This window comes from Cyclopterus lumpus, chromosome 6 (genome assembly GCF_009769545.1).
Source record: "Cyclopterus lumpus isolate fCycLum1 chromosome 6, fCycLum1.pri, whole genome shotgun sequence".
Classification (NCBI taxonomy): domain Eukaryota; kingdom Metazoa; phylum Chordata; class Actinopteri; order Perciformes; family Cyclopteridae; genus Cyclopterus; species Cyclopterus lumpus.
In genome coordinates, this window is record NC_046971.1 from 7,464,789 (window position 1) to 7,487,659 (window position 22,871).

At 41.3% G+C, this 22,871-nt stretch overlaps 2 protein-coding genes across 2 annotated transcripts; both read left to right on the top strand.

Annotated features, from left to right (window-relative positions):
• The first annotated feature begins 5,210 nt into the window (after positions 1–5,210).
• Positions 5,211–15,171, top strand: mov10l1 (Mov10 like RISC complex RNA helicase 1). Its single transcript, XM_034534555.1, has 27 exons — positions 5,211–5,316; positions 5,443–5,630; positions 5,788–5,947; positions 6,173–6,285; positions 6,515–6,702; positions 6,831–6,971; positions 7,252–7,374; positions 7,501–7,569; positions 7,780–7,983; positions 8,134–8,248; positions 8,609–8,786; positions 8,963–9,033; positions 9,147–9,238; positions 9,323–9,378; positions 9,990–10,084; positions 10,171–10,231; positions 10,326–10,507; positions 10,743–10,889; positions 11,165–11,286; positions 11,384–11,483; positions 11,673–11,819; positions 12,076–12,249; positions 12,396–12,545; positions 12,742–12,849; positions 14,357–14,497; positions 14,595–14,686; positions 15,063–15,171. Exons 1-27 carry the CDS (start codon positions 5,211–5,213, stop codon positions 15,088–15,090), a joined length of 3,351 nt encoding a protein of 1,116 aa, XP_034390446.1. The 3' UTR covers positions 15,091–15,171.
• A 3,284-nt stretch (positions 15,172–18,455) lies between these two features.
• Positions 18,456–19,700, top strand: szl (sizzled). The gene is made up of 4 exons (XM_034535750.1): positions 18,456–18,736; positions 18,881–19,047; positions 19,176–19,268; positions 19,390–19,700. The coding sequence occupies exons 1-4, from the start codon at positions 18,456–18,458 to the stop codon at positions 19,698–19,700; spliced, it is 852 nt and encodes a 283-aa protein (XP_034391641.1).
• The last annotated feature ends 3,171 nt before the right edge of the window (positions 19,701–22,871 follow it).

Here is a 22,871-nt window from a genome sequence, read left to right on the forward strand (position 1 = left end):
AGCGACAGTCCGAAAACCAATGGGTGATGTCTTCTGATATACAGTCTATGGCTGAAATGAAAGATCAATATTCACTCTTTTGCGAGACTTGCTGACTGTCGACCTTTTCTACTTCACGCAAGGTCAACCTCGACCTTCTCGCGACAGTTACGCGAGTCGAGGGTTGCCATAGAAACGACTGGTCAAGGTGAGTGGGGGAGCACACCATTTTTTGATGAAATGGAAAAAGGCTCAGATAATGGCCACAAGAAGGCTCGGAGTTTCAGGACTGGATTTCAAGGCATTCAGGCAGTAACTTGATGAATGTCATGACAGAAAACTGTAATGACAAATCAATAGTGGGGACACTAACGAGTATCAAACATACAAGCCTTTTACATAATACCAGAGTGAACACATTTACCTGCGATTTACACTATTTGTGTCCTCTTCAATGTTACACACACATTGACCAAATTGTGTGCAGAACACGAAATGCAACACATTGTTTATTTTTGGTGCCGATTCAGATGTAGATCAAGATTTAAAATGTCCTTCTTCTTTTTTTTATTAAGGATATCTTAACATTGAGAGATGTGAAGGTGTGAGCTCTAGTTGATAAGAAAGGATTTGGCAATTACTGATCTTCAGAAGAGAAAACAAATGAATCTGCTTCTAGTCCCAAACACCAGCTGCTGTACAGTTCAAAGAAAGTGTGCCTGCAGTTGTGTCAACTCTAACGGAGGAATACTCAAAGCACTGTGAAACAAAATTATAAAAGATATGAAATATATACGCTTTAGGTAACGTTATACTGGACTGTTCTTTCCAATATAATGAATAACAGACCATCATATAATGGCTGTGTGTGCCATTGCAATGTTCCTACACTTCCCCTGTGTTTTATACACAGTCATCTGGTTTCCATACTGAGAGAGAATGGAGACGGACCTCAGAAGGGATTATAATTAATCCCATTGTTTTATGTGGGCTGCAATATACACCCCAGACCGCACACAATGTGTTCGTTACCTAAAAAAAAAACAATGTGTTTGATGGATCGTTAACCAGAGGAAAATGTCTTATAGCCCTCATAGGCATTTCATATTTTTATATAATATTCTGATGAGTAGTGGCGAGATGGACATTTTCTGTAATATATAGTAGGACTAATACAATTTGTTGTGGGGGAAACAAGAATATTGGTTGAATAAAGTATTTATATATGAAATATATATTATATATATTTATATACTAAATAAAGTTTGGAGAGATGCTTCTCTAACGACATGTTTTGGCAACTATGAAAAAACACATTTCAGATGTCATCATGTGAACATATTTAGTTTATTAGTTTATTGTCTCATTTTGTATCATTTCAAATGACTGTGAAACATTTTATGTTTACACGCTTATTGTTAATTGGCAATACGCCGACTCTTCTCTATATCATTTACAGGCGCCCTAAGAAGATAACGTGCTGTGTTCAAACAATCAGATTGTGTTGACTGTATTGCTACTTGTTTATCCGCTCGTGTATTCCAGCTACTAATTACAGAGGGGGAGGTCTGGGCTCACGTCTATCACTTTCTGATTAACATTAAGGAGGGAATCTGTGGTTCTGAGAACAGCTGGCATCATTTCTGAGCATTCGTGCCGTTTGTTGTCATTAAACAGGGTAAGTAGGGTGTCCATCTATAGCAACACAGACTCTAAGATTAGTGTGTGATCTGATTCCTTTCTTGGCCTCGTTTGCACTCTTGCAGCGAGGAACGAACAAAGAGGGCCGCCACCGCCCTCTGGTGGCGAATGCGGGGTCACAGCAATGTGAGGAATGAAGAAGAGGAGGAGGAACTCAAATTGTGCTCGTGAAACTCGTGTATATGATTCTAGGCAGCCACCGTGGAAAAGGTTGAACCGGTTCATGTATAGGCATGCGATGTTAATGGGCTATCACTTGCCACAGCCTCCTGAAGGGACGCTATTTTAAAGCACTGACATAAAAAAATGCTTTTTGGGAACAGCTGTAAATCAACATAACTGCTCTCCCATACAGATGTATAATTTTTTGTGTGCATGTTTTACTACTTTTTTTGCAAGTCCATTAACTACACGCATACACACTTGACAGCTGAGCATTTTCCCAAGTATACCTTTTATTTTATTTTTATACAACTTTTAAGAGAGATTTATTTTTCTTCTTTTTTTTTTACCAATTGTATATGGCAGGATGAAAGCATGCTTGCAGACATTTGCATGGGACAGATCCCAGAATCCCAGTGATCACGCCCAGTTTTGATCAAAAGCTCCAGAACAGCTATGGACCTTGACTGCTTCATCAACTGCTATTTCAAGGGTCAACAAGAAACCTTAAATATACATTTCTAAGTCAATATGTGCTCAGAAAAACTGAACACTGGGATTCTGTGACAACTGAGCAAACTCCAACCAGTGAGGAAGACCGTGAGATTCAATCAAAAGCTCCAGAACCGCCTCCAAAGTTGAGATAAATATGTTATGCGGATGACTATGCAAGTGAGGTCTACTGTATTATGTACATTACTAGAAGTACCCCATTACCATGAAGACCATCAGACATCTTGTCTCTTATATTATTAAGATCATTGTTCAAATAAAAAGAAAAAGATTTCTTATGTTTTATTAATTATTTACTATTGAATGCCATTTTAAAATATTGATCTATCAAGCCTAATGTAAATTTGCAGTTCATACATATATTTATATATATATATTCATCCATTAGAGCTCTGTTGAAACATTCCAAAGGACAAATTGGTGGGTATTGATTTTCAGAAAGCTTTTTAAATAGGCACAACTTGGTATCGTTGTGTATTGTGTTATTATGTTGAATATACTGTACTCAGACTAATATCCAGTCATAACAGCGGTGCTGGTGGGAAGTTCAAATATTTTAGAAATGCGTGTTGTTGAAAAAAAATTTATGCAAGGCGGTACCAGATTCAATTATTCTTATTATTTATGTATGTTATCAATAGTGTGTGGAGATACACAATCTACAGAAGATATATCTGAGATGTTAAATTAATTAAATAACAGAATGTAGAGTTTTCTGTCTTTCTTTTAACTCTGAGGAATAAAAGCCTCTTTATTGTTGGTTGTTATTCATTTCTGAGCTCTGTTGAGCCAATTTGGACTCACACCTCAGTACTTTGTAAATCCTGGCTACTTCCCTGGTAGGCAGTAAAAGTTAATAAAAACATCTTAAAACTACGTGCTACAATTTGAAAGAAGGCTGTGAGTAATATAAAGTTTGTGATTTGTAAACCCGTGGGGTCTTTATACAATATGTCTTAACTGACTAACAGATATCACAGAGGATGAGATTCACAAGGAGAGTGACAGTCTTTGCATGTTCCCTGCCTTCAGTCATGTAAAAATATGAAACTAAATATAGAGGCACTTTCAAATTGAATGCCAACATCCCTATTACGTATCAAAATAGGTTTCAGAATACATAATGCAAGACAGCTCTCAAAACTACAGAGAAGCTGCCAGAATAAAAAAAACATATTCAACGTGTATAGTCTGTGATATATTGTATGTTACACATTGGCAGTGCTGCCTGACATAAATCTCTGAAGTCTTAAGTTAAGACACTGAAATGATTTATCCACGGATAGTCAGAATCCCTCGGGCCATTGGCATCACTCAAGAAGAATAAAACACCCATACATTTGACGACCCAGTGAGAATCTAAAGTGAAATATGGTTCTAATTCTATGATGTAAGAGGGGGACGGCAGTAGGGATCAACCTTGGCAGCAACACTGTCATACTAAAAAGGTATTTCTGGCCAAGAATACACCGAAATAACACTGAGTGCCTTTCAGAGTTGTGCATCGTTCACTTTAACCGCATGTGTGTGTAAAAAGGAGAGGAGGATAACGACAGGGGGGACATTACACAATATGTCATCAGATCAGCAGACCGATGACTCATCAATACAGTGGAGAAAAAAAGCCCCAGAGGATAAACTGGCAGATAAGCAGGCGTGATTGTGATGGCACTGTGAGAATGTGCAGCGGCGTGTTGCTGGAAAAAAAGTACAGTCGGTGATTTCCTTCCAGATGTAAAATCTCCTCCAAAGAAAAAGTGTTCCACGAGATGCCAAAAAACAGTCCATTTGCACGAGCAGGGGTGTGAATGAAATAGTTAGTGAGTAACCAGATGGCGCCTTAACGTTCACATTGATCCAAAATGCAAGACGGACAGCTGGAGCTTGCAATTAATTTCATACTGCATTGCATTCCTTAATTTTGGAAAAGCAAAAGGGTTCCCAGGTTCTCTGCATATCAAATGTGGATATTTCACCCAGCGGAGATAGACATCTTTTAACGACTTGCATCATGTCATCTCACTGAATAAAAATGCCCAAACTGCTTTTGCCACCACAAATAACTTTTTTTGAGGTAGGATAAAAAATTAAAAAAATAGAAAAAATATCTTTAAATACTGCTTTTAGGATTTAATGTCAGAAAAGTTAACAAAAGCAGAAAATGCATAAAACATTTTTGGGTTTTTTAGTAATTTAAATGAACATTTTCCTGAACAAGGATGTGTTTGCGGTGCATTGTGGGATGCACAGTATATATGTGTGATAGGTTGGGTCAGGTTCATTTCTCATAGCGCCGCCACTCCGTTAGCGTCAGAGGTGTAACGTAAAAGAAAAGCGTTTGCGACGGTCTTGAACCACGGTACGTACGCGTGCCCGTGAAGTGCGAGGCGGACACGTCTCTACCCCGACACGTGAACTGTCACGCTGACATAGTGTTGCGGATATTTGCATTGAGAACAGAACGGTAATTAAAAGAAGAAGAAAGAAACAAAATCACCTCGCGTTTCTTTTGTTCGTTAAATAATGTTCCCAATAATTTCTTCTTCACGTCGCACTTTTGCACAATAGCTAAGGTAACTTCCAACTAACTGACATTAGACTTAAATATGTAAAAATAGATTTTATTATTATTATTTTCAGGCTATTTGACGAACTCTGCTAACCTAGCTTATTTGGAAACAGCTATTTCCTGCCATGACGTTACCAGCGTACTTACGCATCTTACATATTGCAACTAACGTTGAATAACGCCAGGTGGCACATTTTTGCGATATAAAAAAAACAACTGCTCTACCGTGTTTTTTTTGTTTATTAGAGCTGAAGCTAAAGCTACCTTGGCTTTCCACTCCGCAGACATGCTTACTGCCGTGCGGTGCATGCTGTCTAAGCTAGTCTCGCCATTGTGGAGGACTGTGGAGGTGGACGAAGAAGAAGAAGAAGGCCCCTTCTCCGGGACACCAGGTAAGTGCAACGTTCACCCAGTTAGCTTCATCTTTCCGTGTCACTAGGCGTCTCAAAAACCCAACAACAGATTGCATGCCATGTCATTTTTTTTTGTTTTGCTCCACATTTGTTTCGCTGGTCAAGGCATGAAGGAGATCCGCCACCTGCGGGGCAGCGTGGTAACACAGATGTGCCTCGACTATGGCATGATAGACGGCGCGGTCTACTTCACCAGCGGAGAGGTGTTGGGCGGGATGCCGCTGAAAGAGGGGGACTTGGTGAACTGCATAGCAGTACAAGATGGTGCCCAAGGGGGATGGAAGGCTTTAAGGGTGACGAACCCGTGCTTTGCTCATGCATGCATATATGGTCCTTGTCTTGTAGTCCGTTAAGTATTTTTGTTCCCTCTACCTACAGTGAATCAGTCAGGAAAATATGCACATCGTGACGGATATTGTCAGACATGCACCATTTAATCCTGTCATTTAGGTGGAGAAGAGTGCCGATGCTTGGGAGGATGGTGGAAGACCCTCCCTCGAAGATGACAGTATGCAGCTGCGTCCTCTCATTGGCACAGTCACAGCTTTTGATGGAGATGGCGGCTACATAAACCAGACCACATACTTCCCTCGCTGCAGTCTATGGGAAGGTACCGATTCTCACTGTACTTAACACACTCAAATTGTGAGCCTCTTGGCCCCATGATGCAACTTAATCTGTTGTCTTTCAGTCCCAGAACTGTCCAGCATTTTTCACTTATTTACATCTATTTATTTGTATTGTTTTTTTTTACAGTTGACGTTTGGTTAGCTCTCAAACTGATGTAGTAGCACTTGGCGGAAGGCTGATGTTAAATTTCCTACATTATTGTCAGGATACGAGCCAATGAAAGGAGACTGGGTCCAAGCAAAATACTGTATCAATCCTACCAAGTGGACCACCCAGGCACGTTCTGTCGTCCCTTTACGGTACCGTCGCCTAGACCAGGTATTTGCATCATTTAATTACTTGGACTTCACCCACTCATTACAACGTAGTACTTTTTGAGTGCCATTTGTAAAAGGCGTTGCACTTAATTTGGATAGTGTTAATGCTTAAAAGTCTATTCATGTCTTTCTAATACGATTGAGTTATATTAATACCTTATTTGGTTATAAATAAGTCTAATGACTTCTTTCATTCCCCTCCCCTGCTCTGAATGATCCACTGTCTCCAGGTGCATGTGACCAGTCTGTATGGTAAAAAAGGAGTAGTGGGGGACAGTGTGTTCTTCAGCCTGGACTCTCTGCTGCTGCCTGCCCACTACCAGCCTTTGCCAGGGCACCTGGTCAACCTTGTGATGGTGGAGAGCAGTCAGTCCTTGTACTGTTGGAGGGCCCTGTGCATGGCCCCATGCCTTCAGAGGTATTGGACTTTCTGCTATTTTAATAGGGATGCAAATAAGGATTAGTTTTTAAATGTTAAAAAGTAGTGTGGAAATGCCAATTAGTATTTCAATGTATTTTTCTATTCTTTTTAAATTTCTGTTTCAGTGGGAATGTTCCTGCTACACATCTCCCAGAGGCTGAACTCGAGAGTATTTTGGAAAACAAAGGGGGGTTGGATGTAACAGACTATGGCCAGTTTGTGGATCTGATAATGGGGGAAAAACAAGAGCTGGTGCTCTGGATACAGTGAGTGACCAAAGAAGAAAGAAAATATTCATATTCAGAGTACAACTAAATTTAAGAACTAGTTGCAAACCTCTGTAAAATAGAAGTATGATTCTTATTATTGTCATTGGTTATTGTTTTTAATCTTTGCAACCATTATTAAAATGATTGCTTTCGTTACAAATATCTCACATTTGAGAGAAAATAAGACAACTTTGGAATAACTGTTCCAGAAAAAGTGATTATTTCCACCAGTAGCACAATACATTGTCTTATAATCTTGATCTTTTTCTCAAAACAGAAATAAAGGTTCAGAGATCCACAGGCTGAAGTGCTGTGACTTTGCTGGCTGGGACTCAGAAGAACAGTTCACTTTGGTTACTGTCAAAGACTCTACACCACTGGGACAGAAACAACAGCCTTTGCAAAATAACTCCTCAGAATCTGAAAACTGCTCTGAATCTTCAGAAAACCAAGTTGTTGATGCAAAAGAGGTACACAAAGAAAATGGTGAGGCGCTGAAGAAGACTATCCAGTTCTCTGGTGTAAGGAGACAGGAGAGAGCTGTGGATATTCCACCAGGAGAGAGGTTGTCTATTGTAGTAGCCTGCCAAGCAAAGTAAGTTATTAATTAACTGTTTTGCTCTTATATAGACTCTTGTAGTGACATTCGTATAAATAGCAGAAGCAGTTGGAGTAATGGATCAAAAAGAAAGATAAATGTAGAATGGACAGGCATGCTGTCTTCAAATGTATAAAATGAAAAAGCTCTGTATTCAAATGTATTTGTGGTCTCTCTGTACAAATAAATTCCATGGAAATTGCTCAGGAACCTGGGAAGCTGTGCTGAGCTGCTGTTGCTGCACTTCTCCTCTTTCACCATCGGGCGGCGCCTTGAGGTCACAGTAGCCAGTAAAGAGGAGAACCTGCTGCAGCCCTCGGTACCCTACAGTACCAGAGATGTACGTCTGGTCTCAACAATGCCCACTAATACTAACGTGATCACCGTCTCTGTTCCAAAAGCCATCCCAAGGTATCCGCACAGCTGACTCCAGCTGACTTGTTACATTACATCAACAATGGGTAGATTTGATTGAAAATGTGTAATCTATGCAGGCAGGGAGTTTACAAATATTTACAAAACTTAATTAGTTATGTTTAATATTGACTTTCCCCCCCGTAGGTCTTTCAAGCGGCGGCTGCCGAACTTCATATCTAACTATCCATTGCCCCAGGCTCTCAGAGACTGTGTGGAGGCACAACACGACGTGCTGGTAGTTCAGCCCTGCCTCGGAGAGGTGAGCTTACTCATGAAGTGACGATAGTGTAGAATAAGGTCCAATTTGCAGATGAAGAGTCAGATTAGGGCTACCTGCCCAGTACATATGTTGATTATTGGTGCGTTCAAGCACTTTGGATAAGGGAATCTCCTAATATTTATTTACTTTATGAATATACGATTACTAAATCGGCTTCCTAACAAAAGAGTGAGCCTCTGGGACTCACTAGCACAGTGTATGATATTAAAGGACCATCCTTTATTTAGAGGATGCAACACATTTGGCTCCAGTGGCTCTCTACTGCTCTGTCTTCTTCTCAGTGAATTCAGGAATCCGCTGAACTATCACATTTCCCTTCTGCTGTGCCCGTTTGCTCAGGCGCTATCACCATCCAACATGCGTTTGCGTTTCTCGGTCCTTCTCTGGCTGGAAGAGCTGCATGCCGAGAAGGAAATCAGAGAATTCACCATCATCGGGGCCCTTCTCAGGAAAGGAGCAGCCTACCTACACCTAGAGGTCCTTGGGTTGGCCGAAGGCAGACCGAGTCTCAGTATAGGTGAGGAGGCCTCGATTGTTTTTCTTCATCTTTTGTAATTATTGCATATGCATATATATATATATATATATATATATATATATATATATATATATATATATATATATATATATATATATATATATATATATATATTAGCGCAACACAAGAAGGGTTTTGACAAGTTTGCTCTGCAGGTGACAGAATAGTTTTGAAGAAACCACAGAGGGACGGTGTGGTAGTGGAGTACGTTAGTTATGTCGCAGAGGTACGGAGATATCATGATACTCATCATCATGATACAATATTTTTTTTATGTTCTGCATTATCAAATAGAAATGCATGCATAAAATGTAATCTAATGCTCTTTTTTTGACTCAGATCAATGATGAAAATGTGAGTTTGAGAGTGAACTCTGAGTTTCAACGCAGCTACCTCGGAGAGCCACTTGATGTTGAGTTCTCTTATAACAGGTGAGAGAAAAAGATTGTTTTGGATTTCATAAATGCGATGCTTCGTAGTTTTAAAACCAGTATTTTGACTGTTTGCATCACCAGAATTACCATGAGACGGTGTCACAACGCACTTGAACAGACAAAACAGTTCGGGGAGGGTAAGTCATGGTTTTATTTAAATTGCTTTAAGTCTGTTTGGCTCTTGGCAGTTTAGACACGATAAAGAGGACAGATTTAACTCAACTGTACATACAGTCACATGCACTATGCAGTGCTCTTTGGAAGGCACAGTCTGCTTTTGGAAGCAAGGGTAACATTGACGTTAAGCGATTCCCAAGCCGCCGTATCATTTAAAAAACAGTTAAAGTTATACTACAGAAGGATGTTGCATAAAACAGTCAATTCAATAACTTAAATTCTTAATCGATCGTATTTATTTCAGCAGCAAAGCAATGCACTATATTACAAAACCATCCTTTGGTTGGAGATCGCACAATGACATTTGTACCTCACCTCATCCTTTTTGTTTGCCATTATGAGAGAAAGAGAAAATGCAATTGCTCCCGTGATGTATTCAATATCACATTTTATGTCTCCAGCAGCATTTGATTGCTGACATTAATATTTCTTGATAGCTGCAGAGTTTATTTACAAGGGTAATACGCTTTGATTTACACATCTGGTTTATTTCACATAAGCTTACATGATGGTTGATCTTAAAAGTAGTCCAAGAGATTTAAATTGCTGTCATCTTTACATTGTTGTGCAGTTCTCTTCCCCTCTAGATTGGCTCTTAAGACCCCTCAATGGACAGGAAAGTGGATAGAGGAGCCAGACCAGAACCAAACAATGGAGAACATTGAGGTGAAAGATGTAACAATTAAAATACATGCCATTAACAATGTCCTTCATTTTAGTTTTGATTAAGTGTAATTGTATTTGAAAAACAGGTTCCAGACATGGCACATGGAAATGTTTCGAGTGTGACGTCAAAGGCCACACAGACTAAAGGTACACAATTTTAGTTTTTGATTTGGTACAAACTTTACCTGTTCATAGCCGATTACATTGAGAACATCAATGACACATGTGTACTCTCCTCTAGATGGTAGTCCGCCATCTAAACCCATCCCCAGCATAGGGCACTTCTTTAACGCGGACCTGAACCCCCCTCAGAGAGAGGCAGTGAAGAGCATCCTGGCAGGCGAGTGTCGGCCTCTTCCTTATGTGCTGTTTGGACCTCCGGGCACTGGAAAGACCATCACCCTCATAGAGGCCATACTACAGGTACAGAGCTGCAAAAACTATCTCCTTTTAATCGGGGGTTGTATTCATTAAAAGTGCATCTCCCAGGAAGCCAATTTTGAAGAAACCCTTAATTGTTTATGTACAGATATATGAGTTCATAACTTTAAAATTGTTGTATTTCTGGCCTCAGGAATTAGACCAATAATACAATGTATTTATCAGACAAATACAAGTAACAAATTACTTAGTTTGATACACTTCTTTCCACCTCCAGGTTTACCACTTTCTGCCCAGTAGTCGGGTACTCGTATGTACTCCCTCCAACAGTGCTGCTGACCTCGTCTGCATCCGCCTACATGACAGTGGCTTCCTGCATGCTGCCAGTTTGGCCCGTGTCAACGCATCCTCTAGGCAGGAAGAGGTACTTGACAGCATCAGGAAAAAGACATTCCCTGTGGAGACGCATCATTTTCAAGTGTGTGTGATCAAAAGGAAAATGTGCAGTAAGATCTGTACAGATGCGTCGCCATTTGCCACCGGGTTGGGCGGTACAATTGTCAGAAAACTCTTTGAATAATTGATGAGGTTGTGATAACAAGCTCCGTCTGCATCTGCCTTTTTAGTACATTGCTTTATCGCCTAAAATGTCTGTGCCATGTTGATGTTTCTGTGTTTGTTTTTTTTCTTCTTTCTTAGTCCATCCCAGAAGTGCTGAGACTTTATTCAAAGGCAGGAGAGGACATCCGTCATGCCTCTTTTCACAGGATTGTGGTCAGCACCTGCTCCAGCGCTGGCATGTTCCATAATATAGGACTACAGTAAGACCTGGGCTGTAGTGGGGATAGTTGTACACAGTTTAATTGAGCAGCTTTTGTCCTATCTCAGTTCATTACCTGTGGATTTGTTTTTCCACAGAGTGGGACATTTTACCCACGTGTTTCTGGATGAAGCCGGTCAGGCCACAGAGCCCGAGTCCCTTATCCCGATGAGTTTTATGTCTGAGAGAGATGGACAGGTCAGCACAAACGCACAGGCACTGACTACATGTACATCTTAAAGGCCCTGTCCAGTGCTTCTGTTTTGTGTGCAGGCGTGTCATAACTGGCTATCGGATGTCATTTTCACCAGCTATGTTTCTAGTGTGGATCCAAAAAAAACAGCTTTTTTTGATTTGATAACGACTTTTCCTCCCTCACGCGCTTAGATAGTGTTGGCTGGTGACCCCTGTCAGTTGGGTCCAATAGTGAAGTCCAAGCTGGCCTCTGCCTTCGGCCTGGGGGTGTCTATGTTGGAAAGGTTGATGGCGAACTCGCTGTACTCCAGACATGACTGGGGATACAACCCTAAGCTGGTTGGTGAACTGCAATTTTTCATTTATTTTTTAAAGCAAATTTGAGGGTGTTCTTTGATAGCAAGTATGACATTTACATTAATGCCGATAATAGAAAGTGTTCATGTGCTGCACAGCTGCGTTGCTACATAGCACCTGATGACATATATTGTGTCTGTGTATATGTACATGAGTACCATTGTTGATACCATTAACTCCTTTTAGAAGAATGCTGCAGAGAATAGTTCTAAAGCTGTTTTTTCTTTTACTACTACAGGTAACAAAGCTGATCTACAATTACCGTTCTCACGAGGCCTTGCTCACGCTGCCCTCCAAGCTCTTCTACAAGAACGAACTGTGTTTTAAAGCACCACGGGCCATAGTGGAGACTCTCTGCAAGTGGAAAACCTTGCCCAAAAAAGGCTTCCCACTCCTCTTCCATGGCATTAGGGTGAGTGGCCTTTATTCATATGAGGAACTTTAAGAGCATGCATCTACAAAGATTACCAGTTATGTCTGAAAAATGTATACCATGCTGGGCTTATTCAAGATACTGGAAAATTCTGCTTTTATTCTCTGGATTTTCTTCTGCCCTAGGGCACAGAAATGAGGGAAGGTAACAACCCATCATGGTTCAACCCAGTGGAGGCTGTACAGGTCATGATCTACTGCTGCCAGCTGGCAAAGAAGCTCTACAACCCCGTGGACGCTTCTGACATCGGCATCATTGCCCCCTACAAGAAACAAGTAAGACTTCATGGTTAATTTGCAAAATGTGTGTTTATTACACATTAGTTACAAAAGTGAGATGCCCTCTTTTTCCATGTCAGTACAGTGGGGATAAAGCTATTTCTGTGTAACGCATTTAATTCCAAGGTAGCTTAAATGTTTTTTTTAAGTGACTGCATGTTGTAACTAGCAGTGTCCTTGTTTTCTTCTCCAGTGTGAGAAGATTCGAGTGCTGCTGGGTAAGGTAGGCCTGTCTGACATCAAAGTGGGCTCCGTGGAGGAGTTCCAAGGACAAGAGTTCCTGGTCATCATCATGTCTACGGTAGGCACAAACAGAATGTGGGTAATGGAGGAATCCTGAATCCTGTTAAAACTATTTGTTTCGGACACATTTGAGTGGTGGGACATCCAGATGGTTCAGCTCGGCTGTTACAGACCCAAGTTGTTGTTGTTGTTGTTAGCACCACCATGTGATCAGTCAGTGTAGTTTTCTGTGGGTGAGATGTTGAACCAATGTTTAGCCAATGTAAGTGTTGTAGTTTCTGAGATCCTTGTAAGTAAGTATTTTTTAAAGTACATTCTTTGTTGCAGGCTGAACAAAATAACTAATCGTTATCCATCATTTGCCTTAATCAAACTTTGCAAACTATCTTGAGGTTAAGAATATGTACTTCTCAGAATTCCTTTTTTTATTCATCTTAAAGATGTTAAGGGCTGGGCTCTGGTGACTGGAGGTAAAGACGAACAAGGCAGCAATCATTTCTGTTCCTTGACCTTGTGAGCAAGATCTACTACATTCAAATGTTATAGATCAGGTCTAAATGATTTATTCATGAGAAATCAATTTTGACTTTGCCTAACTAAAAAAAAAAAAGACGCATTTAGAGCTTCCAATGTACCACTTTGACATGATGAGACCACAAAGAACTTATGTGCCTAAACCTCACCAGTCACTTTCTGTGAGTGTAGGATGTGTTTAAATCAATAAGAATGGGCAATGCACTATATGAGGTATACTGATGGTAAACTTGCAATACTGTTTGGCTTGTGCTGGTGGATCATATTTCGACAATTGAAGGAGTGGTCGAATATTTGGTCCACGCCTAATATTAAGGCCATTTCAACTACTTTACTGTCAGAACTAAGATGTTCTAAACTAATCTCTAGAATCTGCACCCTATTGTAGAGATGTTTCTGGTTGAATGGCATGTCTCCCTGCTGAGCCCCATTGGTCAGGAGGAGGGAATATTCTATCCTGAAGTACAAACAGCATCTTGTTCTCCATATGCCTGCTCATTAAACATTGTGTGCCATAAGAGTAGTAAATGTTATGGGTAGGGCTGTATTAAAATGTCATTTCTTTATATTTGAAGCTTGGGATTGAGGTTTTTGAGTGCAGCGTCAAATGTCTGTATGATGTCATCACCCCAAAATAGGATTTTGTATTTGTGGTTATATAAATGTAATTCATGGTGCTGTAATTTATCGTGCCTCCCCCTTTGTGTGCGGCGAGCGGAAAACGACATCATCGACTGCTTTTAGAAGGCTAAATGCCAACAAAGATGGCTTGAAGCAAAAATAATTGGATTAAGAGAGAGTGACTAAGAAGGTGCACTATTGCGCACAATATTTCTGTGAATTATTAATAATAATCATTTGGATGAAGTCCCCCGCGACCCTAATGAGGATAAGCGGTATTGAAAATGGATGGATGGATGGATGAAGTCCGATAGAGTTAGAAATAGAATTTGGACCCAATCCTAACGTTCCCATAGTTTATTCCATATTTTGGCAATTACTCAGTTCATTTAATTCTCTTTATAATATAGGTGCGCTCTAATGAATCGGTACAGAGTGATGATTTGCAGGCTGCGCTCGGCTTTCTGGCCAACCCCAAACGCTTCAACGTGGCCATCACTCGTCCCAAAGCCCTGCTCTTGGTTGTTGGAAACCCCCACATTCTCATCAGGGTGAGTGACGAAACCCTTTGATCCTCGGTTTTATTAAACATGTATTTTTGTTAATTATGAGCTTTTAAATACTTTAAATGCCTTGATTCCTCTCCAGGATCTTTGCTTCAGGGCTCTACTGCAGTACTGTTTCATCAACGGGGCCTATCTGGGCTGTGACCCCCCTCCCTTCCTAAGAGAATCTGAGATGTAAGTAGACTGGTCATCATATAGTCCTCATGCATAAAGGATATTTACACTCACTGGCTGCTTTATTAGTACACCTGTACGGTCGACTGTAATCCAATAAAACTGTTCTTTGACACTCAATACAATGACAACGTCATGACTCGATGAATTAGACAGGTAATACCACGTATACCAACTGTAAACTGTAATATTCTTGTAATAGTAATATTTACTCTGCTGGTTTTTAGGTTGGTTTGATTTTTATGGAAAGTAAAAGCAGCTTCTAATTTATTTAGCATACTTTTTTGTGTGACAAGTACATGCAAGGAGCTAAAAAAGACCAAGAAGAACATTGACAGTCCTGTTTTAATCACCTCTTTTTTCTTTTTTTTCACAGTGTTGCAGAACTGCAACAGACTGCATAAGAGGACGACATAATCATGGCATCGGTGTTAACTGAATTTGTTTGAAAAGAAAATCTGTCTGTGAATGCAGTTCCATGCGGGGGTGTAGAAATAAAGATAATGCTCGTGTACACTGCACAATTATTTGTGTCCTGTGATTATTAAGTTGACTGTGCGTAAGATTTTTAAAATTGCACTACCTCATATTATGCTTATTGTTGAGAATTGGGTCATAGTATTAGTATTAGCATTGTTCCTCTGCCCAGGCTGTGCAATTATGCAACAGAAATTATTTTGAAAGTGTTTTTTTAATAGCAACTGCAGCAAATTGCCAGTGCTTTTAGTATCAAATCTTTGTTGAATGTGAAATTAAACAGAAGTTGACGTTTTTTTTAACTTTCATCACCCAGGGTCAGCGTAGAGTTGGTCTCCAGCCGTCTGTAGTTTCCGGGGGCAGGTTGTCTGCTCGTCTCGGCGTGGCAGCGTCTGCCCACAAGGCCCGGAGACTGGATGTGACAATTGAGTGCTACTGACGGTCTGCACGGGACTGTCAGTCCTGCTGGAGCCCAGTGGGGTGGGGGTGGGGGGGATCAATCTCTTAAGTTAATGAGTCTCTTATGTTCTAGGAGGAGACAGCTTTCATCTGAGTTCACTGTGTTGTAAGGAAGGCCGGCCCCCCCCCCCCCCCCCCCCCCCCCCCTCTCTGCTTTGCACCTCTGTCTTTGATGTGTCTCAGGCGTTCACTCTGAGAGAAACTGTACTTATGAAGGAAAAATACCCCAAACAGAAGACTATGCTACTCAAATGATTTTGGACCTCTTTCTTTGCTGGATATTGAAGCAGGAAGACTTGAGGTGACACGTTTGCAGTTGGGCCCCACTAGCCACATACTTCTCCATGGACCTTCTCTATACAGTCTGGCATCTCTACTTTCAGCTTAAGAGGAAAATATTTCTCAAAACTGAGTCGTGACGGAAAAAATGATAATGCCTTGTTTACTTGGTGTAAAAACCGACCGACCGTGTCTTCTTTGTAAATAAGACTCATTCCGCCTGCTGTTTCACTCGAGATAAATGAATATGAGCAGCCTGACGTGCACTAGCAGAGAATTGTCCTAAAGCCAGTGAATATATTATTGACTGTCGACGTGGAGAGAGAAGTCTAGACGAGTCATGTTTTGGTCCGCAGTATAGCGAGATAGTAATGTTGTAAAGGGAAATGTCGACTAGTGTTTCTGAAAGTTCATACTTAATCTTAGCATGAGACCTTTTACATTTCTCTGGATTTCTGCTAAAAGAAAAGATTCTGGTTCTGAATCAGAAGTAGAATTGCTAAGTACCAAAACTGATAAGGTTACTGTCTGGTTTGAATGCTACAAGATGTTGTGATTTTACTTTTACTTAATTTAGATTTGGCCTCATATCTAGCCAAACATGTGAAAGAACCCAGTGAACATAACAAACCTGTAAAAAGAAGAAGAATCTTTAGTTTCAGTGGACGGCGAGATGCAGCACTTCTGCTGTCTCTTCAAGGTGACGCGCGTTTGACAGACAGGTGCCCGGCCCTTTTATCTCATACGCGTATCACCTTCTCATTAACTAAGGCAGGGGCAGGCAAAGCATTACCAAGACAGACACTGTGTCTACAGTGCCGCCATTAGGCCCAACAACAGACCCCTGCTGGGCTCCTGGCAAGGGGGAGCTTGTTAAATGTGTGGATCTATTGTTCTCCTAAATTGGTCTGTGACTCTAATTGCCCAGTTAGTCCCCTCTCACGGGCTGTACTCGTCTACCCGGACTGGAACCAGCCTCCACTCATCAGATCGGGCCATAAAAGTTGGCTCAGCTGGGGCCGATGGAGGGCTCTGGCTGGCTGCAAGAGTGCAATCTCTGCTGTTGACAGGGCTGGCACACAGGCCCCAGAAATGAGAACAGGGCCAACTAGAATTGGGTTTATTTTGGCATGTCTCGCTCTACAATGAGCATGGCAGGCTGGGCGGGATAGAGACCTCTGATTCATGAGGGGAAAGTCCTTGGGAAAAAAAAAAAAAAAAATGGCCCAGAGGCATCAGCTCCAGATATACATCTAAATCTGGAGACAGACGACATCCAAACAAATCCGTTGCTGCTGTAACGTCGTCCTATTGTTAAATTTAAGAGGCTTAAGTACACGAGACGGAGGGAACGGGACACATTAGCACGCATGTCTGTGCCCCTGGTCTGCATCTCAGGACGAGATCTCTGGGGTCTTGAATGGGATGTTCGCACGTTATGACCGAGGGTGTCTACGTGTATGCCTCGCAGCAGATGTTGCTCTGGTTGGTTATGCTAATGAGCACCATGCAAATTAAACATACTGATATACGGGCGGAAGAAACATTTATGTTTATGTCTTCATTGCATGAACTTGTTCTTCGCGTGTAACGCAGATCTGCGTGTGGAGAGTGGACAGCGGCTGAAGATGCCGGGATTTGTTTTTGTTGATAATTGCATGAAAGCGATAAGCCAAAGAGGGAGGCGAATAGTATTTTGCATGTGGCTGTGAGTTTGTGTTATTGGGAGATCAAAGCCAGGTGAGCCAAAAGACGGCTGTGCTTTTGCTAATGAGAACTGGAGGCTCTGCCGATGAAACCCTCCAATTAGAAAGCGGGGACACATGAAAGAGCCCGGGCAATATGAAGGAGACTGCCCGTCTGTCTCCAGAAACCTCACATTTATTTCTAAAGCAACTTTCAGAGAGGGATTTTTGCAAATGTCTCTTTATGGGATTTGGTGTTTTTTTATATATCAGCCAATGCAAGCAACAACAACAAAAAGAAATATAAAAGCAAATATATTATTGGGAGTGGTAAAAATAGCATTCGCTTGTGCAAACACTGCAGCACATGTATGTAACACTATGCATATGTAGCAGCATATTGGAATTTAAACGCTTAGCCTTGTTAAACTACTTTTCCATGAGGTGTTCACACTAGTTTTCTCCCTCCTGGACCTATAAAAGCAAATGAAGCAGATGCTGCGACTGGGCTTCAGTCAGTGAAAGCCGGGCCCTGATTGCCCATTGTGCCCCCTCCATACTCCCTCTCACACACACACACACACATACACACACACACCCTCCAACTGCTTATTACCCCACCCTCCCGTCTGCAGTCATCACAAAACAAGCCGTTGTCTCCAAACACATCGTCTCTGCGTCTTTGATAGGTAGTTGATAAGAGACTTGCAGGCTGATGGGGCTGGCTGACCTTGCTGTATATAAAGGAAGCAGCAGCAGCTCCAAAGCCATTCAAGGACAGAAGAGACTTCTCTGACAACCAGCAACCTCAAGCTCATCCATCTACCTCGTGGACTCTCTGTTTTTTTTCGCGGAAACCCCTTTTCGACATGGCTGTGTTCCTCACCGCGGCTCTCCTGACCATGGCGTGTCCCTCAATGGCGTTCGACATGAGCCAGTCCACTCGCTGCGTCGCCATCCCCAACCAGATGAAAGTCTGCAAGGATGTCGGATACTCTGAAATGCGGCTGCCGAACTTCTTGGGTCACAGCAACCTGGAAGGTGAGGTGGTGCCACGTTCAGAGGACTGGAGGCCTCTGCTGCAGACCGGCTGCCACCCTCAAGCCCAGGCCTTCCTCTGCTCCATCATAGCCCCCGTCTGTCTCGACACGTAAGCAGATTGTGTTCTTTTTGCCGTGAACTTTGTTTATTTTCTGTGAAATACTCTATTTTGATCGTTATTGCAGTATTTTTGCATTCGCTGTATAACATTTTGTTAATTTTTTTTAATTTTTTTTTTTTTAATTCTCTCCAGATTTATTCAACCATGCCGTAGTCTGTGTGTGGCAGTGAGGGATAGCTGTGCCCCGGTGCTCGCCTGCCAGGGTCACTCGTGGCCCGAGGCACTTGATTGCGACCGCTTTCCTGCTGAGCAAGACATCTGCCTTTCTCACCACACAAAGTTCAACCACTTTACCAAAGGTATGCATGGCCCACAGACTTGTTATAGAACTGCAGACTGACCTTCCAAGTGCTCGCTCTTTTAGATCTCCTTTAATTACTGTACGCCCTGCAGTTTTGTTGAATTATGTTTCATCTTGTTATCGCAGACTTACCCAAACCTGCTTGCCAAAACTGCCCATCTGTGGAAGAGGCTCCTGCAACGAAAAGAGTCCTGGATAGTTTTTGCCAGCATGACTTTGGTAAGTTTCTGAATTCTTTTAATACGCTGCGGTTTGTTGACGCGTATGGGCATGCTTTTTTTTGTTTATTATAATAGTGTGTATGTTTCCAAACCAGAGGATTAATTCTTCTTCTCCTCAGCTGTTACTGCCAAGTTTCATCGCCGTCGACAACCAATGGGTGAGCCAGAGTACGACATCGAGGGCCGAGTTGAGTTCATCCGCCAGGGGCCTCTCCTGCCTTACGACACGCGACACCTCCTCCAGCAGTGGCTGCTCATCAACCTCCGCTGTGCCAATGTCCTCGTGCGCCCCGGTCGGTCTCAGCTCTACGTGCTGACCGGCTCTGTGCAGCCCGACGGTACCCTCGCTCTCACCTTTCTCTTCACGTGGCAAAAAAAGGACGCAAACATTACGGTGGCCACTCGCAAGTGGAAGCACCACAGATGTTGAATGGATGCTCGCATGTAAACACTGGAGCTCTGAATCTGCGTTTTAAGGGTGGACTCGCACAACAACACACTTTGTTTTATGATTCCACACCTAAAACACGTATGATTTAAAACACCCTTTGCCTCCCTCTCCTATCGCATCCCTGCTCTGACAGCACACAGTAATAGAACGCACTCAAACCTGTACATAGTATTAATTAATGTAAATCGATTGTAGATTCTATTTTCTTTAAGGATATTGGTTTATTTATGACATCCTTTGTATGTGTATGTGGTAAAAGATGACAATAAAAGGTTACAAAACTATACTATTGTATGTGTAATGTTTTAACAGTAACACTTGTGTTGACCGTGCTGCTTAGCAACGATGGGGTTTCTTTATACCGCAAAGGGAACGAGTCATGAGAGGGTCCTCTAAATCTGTGGCCCTCTTGCCTGATCACTCATTCCTCCACAAGGTGGCACACTAATGGAGAAGCAGAGCACTCCATGCCCCCCCCCCCTTTTCTTTGCAAGTATTAAAAAGGGCTCAGAGATGATGTGTAACACAATAATACAAAAATAATACATGCACGCATTCGTTTGATTGTGAATTTTATCCCTTTTTGTTTTGCTCGAAAACGTAACTTTATGATATTGTGCATTGCATTTATATATTGGTCCTTGCATGATATGGAAAGTGGCTCTGTAGAAGACAACTGTAGAATGATTAATTCTCTGTAGATGACCTGTGGTCTCTGGCCCACTATGTAGCGCTAATGAGAAGACAAATCACTCACTTTACATCACAATAGTCGTGTTTTCACCACCGGGCTGAACCGTTCTAGCTCGGGGTCGTTGAACAGTGGGCTAATTCTATACTTTTATGATACCATTCATCTGTATGTAGTGCTCCTGACACATGATGTCTTGTAGTTTATAATACATGTGAAAGGGCTGAATGCTTTTAAAGATTTTAATATTGTTAGATGCCCCAATTAGGCTTGTATTGATTTTATTTATCATACTTTTGTATGTACTGCTAAAGCAAGACATTTTGTATGGATCAGTTGCATCAACCTTAAGTTGAGTGTGGGCAGCCTGGGGGATCCTGCATCTGTTTTTGTAGTTTTTTTTTAAATTCCTATTTTTTTTTCTTATTGCATTTAAGAGAAACACATTTGGACAAAGACCTGAGCGCAAAGAAATACACGTTTTTATCTCCTGCATTCACAAATGTCAATCAAATTAAATGAATGAATTAAGCCAATTTATAGTTTGTAGTCCTTTTTCTGCCTGGGTACCTGGAGCTCTCCACCTGGGTTTTCGCTGCCCCGATCTGTGCCTATGGGCAGACTGGATGCCATGCTCTTCAACAGGGCCATACAACAGTCTGCAAGAATGCATGGCATCTCCAGTGATCTGCACTCTGAGTTTGTGAATTCTTTTATTTCAACTCTGACATCGATCATCCATCACCATCCATCAACCTTTGGACCGCCATTCCTCCACCATCAATCACCGGGGTTTGTGTCGGCTATTTTTTCAAAGCCCTGATATCACTACGCGTGATATGTGTGTGTGTGTGTCCGTATTGCAGGAGCAATTTTTTCTTACCCATGAAGAACCTCATAGGAAAACGAAGGTGCCACACATATGGCATACTAGGAGGATGCACAACGGCTAGGGTTGAGCATTCATGTTACTAATATTAGCGATGTCGCTGCGTCTTGTCAGAGATAATATAAAGTTGTACTTTACCACCTCGTTATCGAAGCAGCTCTTTCATGTTCAGAGAGAACAATTGACAGGGTTGATCCCGATTGTTGAATTGTCTCAATTGATCCCAATTGTTGAATTGTCTCAACTCCACCGGAGCATCTCTCAGGATCCGAATAAAGACTTCAACCACTTCAGCTCCAACAAGGCACTGGAGATCAGTGACATGGTGCATGATCTGAGGGAGGGACGGGGAGGGGAGGGGAGGGGGGGGGGGGGGGGGGCAATAATGCCTGAAAAGGTCACAATGCACTTACTTTTGTGTTGTGTGGTGATATCTAACAGTGCTTGTATTGATTGTAAGTTAACTCTCTGATTCTATCTGTCACATACTGAAATAATTAATTTTGTAATCAATGTTGCCTCCGTCTACTCCAGATGAAGCGGTTGGTAACACTGTGGGTTATATCTCTCCTGGGAGTCTGGTCCCTTTCTTCGACTCAACTCAATGGACCATCATGACCTCTCCAACAAAGTAAAAGATTATCTGGACTAATAATAGTGATATTGAAGCGGTCTAGTGTAGTATCGTTACATAGGTCTGAAATAGAAATGTCTGTTTATTGTTTGCTTTTAACTACACATATTGTTACTTCGATGTAATGTGTGCTTTTACTGTCGAGGATTGTGCGCGCCTCTTGCAGTATTATTATTATAGCATTAAATATTAATGTATTAAATGTAAATACAAACATTAAGTAAACCTTACTTGCTGGTAATCTTTTCGTTTGTTTTTGTTTTGTAAAAAACATTTCTATAAATATATATATATATATATATATATATATATATATATATATATATATATACACATATTTATAGAAATGGTAGATGGTGTATTGTAGTGTGTTTAATAACATGAACATGGTTTAGTTCCCGAGAGTCCAACACAGTAGGAATAATCAAAGTGGGAATCAGGATTCACTGAAACACTTTATTTACAGTTGATCTATGTGTTCATGATCATGAAAAAAAACAAAAAACATATTTACAAAATATACCAAATGATTTGACTTCACTTTTGGATTAAGAAGAGCAAAGCATTACTATAAAGCTGACCAAAAAAAAAGAAGAAGAAGTCTGGTATGTAAATGCATTAAATGAAGTGACTCATGTGCATTTAACTGATTACAATTACAGTGGACATTTTTCCTGGAAAGACTTTTCGGTGTAATAACCAATAAATTGCTTCCTGAAGCCAGTGAAACGGAATAAGATGATTGACACACCAGTTGAACCATATAATAATTATGATGGGACAAGACAATTACATTAATTAAAAAGTTAATATTATCAGTGTTAGTCTTCACGGACCGTGTTTTCCATCCACGGAATTCTAACGCCCTCCCAGTAGCCTTTTACAGTTTTTTTGTGGATTTGAGTCATTGGTTTAATTTCCACTCATAACTATCTC